Here is a 6000-nt window from a genome sequence, read left to right on the forward strand (position 1 = left end):
GATGGGCGGGTTGATGAGTGGATGAATAAAGGGGTAGGTAAACTGCTATATGGTTGGGTGTATAGACAGAGAGATGGGTGAGTAGACAGCAAGATGGTTGGGTGGATGAATAGATGTGTAAACTGTTAGATGGGTGGGTAGTAGGGGTGTGCGATATATATCGTCTGCGATAATATCGTAATTGTTGTATTGAGATATAATTTTTTGTCAATATCACACACCCCTAGTGGGTAGATAGATCTCAAAATGCATAGAACAAAAAGTATGTTTCTGAGTTATGGACCAAAATGAGAACTTTTGAACCCAACATGGAAAAAGTAGTGCTCTAAATACCAAGGCTAAAAGAGCACTGTTCAGTCACCGAGAAGCAGACCGGAGCTTAACACAGAGTTTACACAGACCAGTAGTCCGCCCTAGTTGGTGAAAGAAAGCTTTCTTTTGCTCTGTTGCCCTGGAATCCCTATAGATCGAGGGCTCGGCGTCCAGCCGAGTTGGCACAGACAGCAGTGAGGGCCTTGCCCTGCCAAGCCCCGTCTGCCACTTCTCATCTCCTCAAGCTGGCTGCCAAGAGACATGATTTGACCATCAGCTCTGGCAGCCAGACACACGCTGCATATGCTGTCACACCACTATCACTTCATAAACACTCTCACAAACAGACCTTTCCCAAAAGTAGAACTGTTTTAACTCTTCAGAGTTTTCTTGCCATTTGCCTTTTTGAAATTTTAGTGCTTATAATAGAGACCACACAGCAAGATAAATGTGAAAAAACATGATCAATTCATTAGCATGATATTTCATAGCATTTAGACCATGAATAAGAAATCCATTTCACTGAAAAGGTTCTTGACCTCTTGCGTCGTCGAGAGAGGGTAAGGTCTGTTCTGAATAGGCATTATCTATAATGACTGGTACTCCAGTTTGAAGTGTGCTACTCCTGTCTGTGATTAACTGGTTTCTACCTCACTGTAGCTACTGAAGGGGCCCAGCCAGTGGCCACAGTAAATCCACCTGTGCTGACAGTCAAACAGGGCCAGCGGGCAGAGTTCCGCTGCACAGTGACTGGCAACCCCACCCCTGCTGTGGAATGGATAGGTGAGCCAATCTACACTTGAGAATATAAGTTCATAATTAATTTGTGGTCACCATGATTATGCCAAGTAGGACTGGTTATAGGACGTGTGATCTTATATTGGCCCTAGAACAGCATTCCTGCAAAAGAAGGCCTTTGTGAAAAAGAAGTACACTTCAGTACTTATTATGGAAAAAATATACTTTAAAATAATATTCTTAAGTGTGTATTGAATGCAATGTTTTCAGACACTTAGTTGCAGTTAAATAAAAAAAAGTATTATATATGTGACCCTGGACCACAAAACCAGTCTTAAGTCACTGGGGTATATTTGTAGCAATAGCCAAAAAAACATTGTATGGGTCAAAATTATCGATTTTTCTTTTATGCCAAAAATCATTAGGATATTAAGTAAAGATCATGTTGCATGAAGTTAATTACGGTAAGAAATGTACGAAATATCTTCATAATTTTTGATTAGTAATATGCATTGCTAAGAATGTCATTTGGACAACTTTAAAGGCGATTTTCTCAATATTTTGATTTTTTTTGCACCCTCAGATTCCAGATTTTCAAATAGTTGTATCTCGGCCAAATATTGTCCTATCCTAACAAACCATACATCAATGGAAAGCTTATTTATTCAGCTTTCAGATGATATATAAATCTCAGTTTTAAAAAATGTATCCTTATGACTGGTTTTGTGGTCCAGGGTCACATATAATATTTATATTAAATGCAATTTGATTAACTTTTTGACCCACTTAATTAGGACTTAAGTACATCTTTATATGTAATTTCATAATTCCATTGAAATATGGTTAAAGTGTGTTAAGTTCCAATGAAATTGCAATTTAGTACATTTTTTATTTAATATTGAATAACACATGACAGTTAAAATGATAAATCAAATACTTTACATGTATTTTATTATGTTAGTCAACACAACGGAATAAGTTAAACAAAAGCACAACAAAAGATTCCTAAAACCTAATGATTTAAACCCAATGATACTTGATGCTGAAGAATGTTGTTGCTGGACCAACAAGGGTGTTGATCGAGGAACGTCCTACCTTGAAATCATGGAAAGCATTGTTTGTTGATGAAGATATATTGAGTTTTCAATCTGGTCGTGTGGTTAGGTATTCCCACATAACATGAACTATTGCTTCCTGACTCCTGGAATTCTGTCTTATAATATGGTGTTTGTCAGGAGGTCCCGGAAAGCGAATCGGCTCAAAAGCCGTCATTCGTAATGGGCTGCTGACCATCCCATCGGTGGATCACTTGGATGAGGGGGAGTACATTTGCAAGGCCTTGAACACACATGGCGAGCACACAGCCCGAGGAGTTCTTCATGTTCAAAGTACATGTCCGACACCAGAATGCTTCAAGATTTACAGTGTAACAAGCTCCCGAAGCTGACAAGTCAGTTCTCCTTTACTTTTTAACTGATGTTTCAGGTACAAGTCAACCTCACGGTCTACCCCACGTACAAGTGAGCCCTCCACGGGTGGAAATTCACGAGGGTGAGACTTTACGGTTGTACTGCAGGGCCGTTGGCAGTCCCACCCCTGCCCTCACATGGAAGAAGAGAGGTGGTTCACTGCCGCCACAGGTGAGAAACCAATTTCTCCTTTTGTCATTCATCCTGTTACTAAATCAGGATTGTGCCATTGGTCAGATTTTGCCTTGTTTTGCCTCCTTTGAGTTTTTCTTTCTGTTTCATCCCATGTTTTGGTGTTTGTTCAGGCAATTCCTTCTCACGGTTTCCATCAGTTTAAAAGCAACAGTCTCGATGTGTTACAGAGACGTATTGAGGAGCTACAGGTCTGTCCATTTGTCTGATGTCTGTCTCACGCGTCCCATCCCACCTGTCTCGCTTCACTTACCCTCACCAAAATCTATGTGAACTAAATGCATGATTCATTTAATCATTCACGTGACATCCATTAGATTATTAGCCAAAAAAGCATTGCAGATTACTTATGTGAGTACAAACATTATTTAGTTTGCTCTGGTAAACAGGTGTGCTGGTTTTAGTTTTCAAAGAGTATGTACAGTGTGGTGCAAAAGTCTACATTGTTCACCCAAAATATTTAAATTTGCTGAAAACCCTCAGGCCAAACGAGATGTAGATGAGTTAATTTCTTCATCAGAACATATTTGGAGAAATTTAGCATTACATCACTTGCTCACTAATGGATATTATGCAGTGAATGGGTGCCGTCAGAATGAGAGTCCAAACAGTTGATAGAAACGTTACAGTAATCCACAAGTAATGTAAGTAATCCATAAATTGCATGTTTGTAATAAATAAATCCATCAAGACATTTTTGACTTGAAACCATTGCTTCAGCCTAAAATATGAGTCCTCTATCCATAATATTGCTTTCTCCAGTGAGAAAGTAATCTCGTCTGAATCAGGAAAGAAATATGCATAGATCAAGAACTGATTACAAGCTAAATCCATCCAAAAAATTCTAATATGTTGCCAAATATGACGATGGATATTGATGTGAGAGGACAGCAGGGCATGGACTTTTTAACTGCAGGAAATGTTATTATGGATTGTGTATTTTGGTTAGAACTGATGGTTTAAAGTTAACACCTTAATGATGGATTTGTTTCTTACAAATGCACAGCTTTTCATTGCACAAGACATTAATTGATGGACTAGAGTCATCTGGATTACTTGTAGATTATTGTGATATTTTTATAAGCTGTTTGGACTCTCATTCTGACGGCACCCATTCACTGCAGAGGAATCATTGGTGAGCAAGTGATGTAATGCCTACATTTCTCCAGTTTTGCTCTGATGAAGAAGCAAACTCATGGTGAGGGTGAGTACATTTTCAGAACATTTTCATTTTTGGGTGAACTATTCCTTTAAAGCAAAGGATGTACAAACCAAATACTGAAATTCATTTACATTTTACAATTGAACTTTGGACTCAAATTGTTATACTCATATAAATGTATTTAAATTAGAAAAATGGCTAAATATAAAGCCAAACGGAAGCAGTTTTCCAAGTGGACCCATTTTTTTTTTAACCCCACTGTACATTGACATTCAGCACTCCATGTTTTTGCACTCTTAGATTTGGGTTATTCGAGATATGAGACATGGATGACCCGTCCCATGCCTCTGGAGGGCTTTGGTGTATTGCGTACTTTGTGTCTTTGTGGACTGGTTTGTTCTGCCTGAGAGCATCGCTGCATTGTGTCAGCCTTTCCCAGGGTGTGCTCTGGTCTACCGTGCGGCCATGCAGAAATTCTGTGTGCTCTAGCAAACGGGCTGCTTTGAAAATTTTTGAATGGTTTCAGACACTCATTCAACCAAGCCTGCCCCATCCCGGCTCTACTGCCGCCATGCTTCACTAGAGTTAAGCAGCTTTACTCCTGGATAAAAAATATCACCCCCTCCCTTCTGAATACAGTCATGTTTTCCTTTGCAGAGAGTACACTACAGATGTAACGTACAGTTTTAGAGTTTCTTTGTATATGTGTTTAACTGTTGTCGAGAATTTGACATCATAATTGTGGTAATTGCATTCATGAATCTTTATCATCTATAAATCCTTGTAAAACAAATAAAATCTAATTATGTTTACATTTGAAGGTTGATTTACAGGCCTGGATGTCTCTAGATGTAGGATTTTGATGTATATTGTGTAGCCACTAGCTGCTTTAACTGTCCACTGTCACTGTATATCTCATTGTGTGAAATAATCACCGTCACCAATGCCTTTAATCAATTACAGGTAATTGCAGGTTAATCATCCGCTAATATAGACTTGGAGCACCATAATTATAACACCAATGATTAATAACAATCTGTTATGAGGCATAAAAAAATTACACTGTGTCTTAACTTGTCCAGTAGTGTACCTGTATGTCATAAGCCACAGTGCCTTCGCATTTTGTGAGCCATTTGGTTTGTGTCTGCCATGTCGCGCCGGGTAGTCCGTCCACAATGGAAACTTTTTGGATACAAGTAGCGCTCCTCGTATATATTAATCATCAAACATCAAGGAGGAGAGAGTTGCACTGTGTTCCAAACTGGCTAAAATCCACCTCTGATGGACACTTTAGAGGGAGAGCCATACTGAAGGGTTGTTCCAAACCAAAGTTCACTACTGGACATTTCAAAGAGCCCTTTGAAATGAAGCATTTCAAATAGTCCAACTGATGGAACCTTGATTCTTTGTGCAGGCTGAATTGACTAGGACAATAACAAAGTGCAGTAAATGATACAACCATTTGCGCTACAAACCAGTGTGTTGATAATTACGACAACAGATTAAAATAATATGATAGCAGTTTGCAAAATTGTGGATATGACAATTTCCATACAAAAAAGTAGCAATCATGCTTAATTACTACTGATGAAGTCATGAAAATATGAGGTATGTGTTTTGCGCTCTTCAGCTACAGTGCATTGTGGCAGCGAGAAAGTGAGAGAATTGTTCTGATTGGCTGTGTTTATGTACTATTTAGTTGCGTAACACCACATTTTTGCATTCAGTTTGTCATTAGTCTTGGTTAGGACACAGTGATAGCCTCATAACAAAAATCACTTCATAAATGACTAAAATGCTTAACATTATTTGCTTAATTTGTAACGTTTATTTACAGGTATTACTGTATATTAATGCATTTAAACTGTTTTATTTAAGTCTTGTCAAGGCAAGGTAAGTAATGAGTATTAAATTGTCTTCTGTTGTTAAAGGGGTCATATGATGCGATTTCAAGTTTTCCTTTCTCTTTGGAGTGTTACAAGCTGATTTTTACATTTATGTTGAAAGCTGAAGCTGGCGATTATGGTAACTGGCATTAACATTTCCGACGAGTGTTTGCAGTGTTCGGCCAATCACAATGCACTGGGTCAGCTGGCCAATCAGAGCAGACTGCGCTTGTCGGAAGGA

At 38.7% G+C, this 6000-nt stretch overlaps 1 protein-coding gene across 1 annotated transcript in view; it reads left to right on the forward strand.

Moving 5' to 3' along the window:
• The window catches only part of LOC107695829 (basement membrane-specific heparan sulfate proteoglycan core protein-like), a 126310-nt gene that overhangs the window by 98626 nt on the left and 21684 nt on the right, over positions 1-6000 (forward strand). The window contains exons 51-54 of the mRNA XM_016495897.1: positions 973-1095; positions 2286-2438; positions 2536-2690; positions 2825-2902. Coding sequence (XP_016351383.1) covers positions 973-1095; positions 2286-2438; positions 2536-2690; positions 2825-2902 — 509 coding nt within the window. The remainder of the gene's footprint in view (positions 1-972; positions 1096-2285; positions 2439-2535; positions 2691-2824; positions 2903-6000) is intronic.

This window comes from Sinocyclocheilus anshuiensis, unplaced genomic scaffold (genome assembly GCF_001515605.1).
Source record: "Sinocyclocheilus anshuiensis isolate Anshui unplaced genomic scaffold, SAMN03320099.WGS_v1.1 scaffold234, whole genome shotgun sequence".
Lineage (NCBI taxonomy): Eukaryota > Metazoa > Chordata > Actinopteri > Cypriniformes > Cyprinidae > Sinocyclocheilus > Sinocyclocheilus anshuiensis.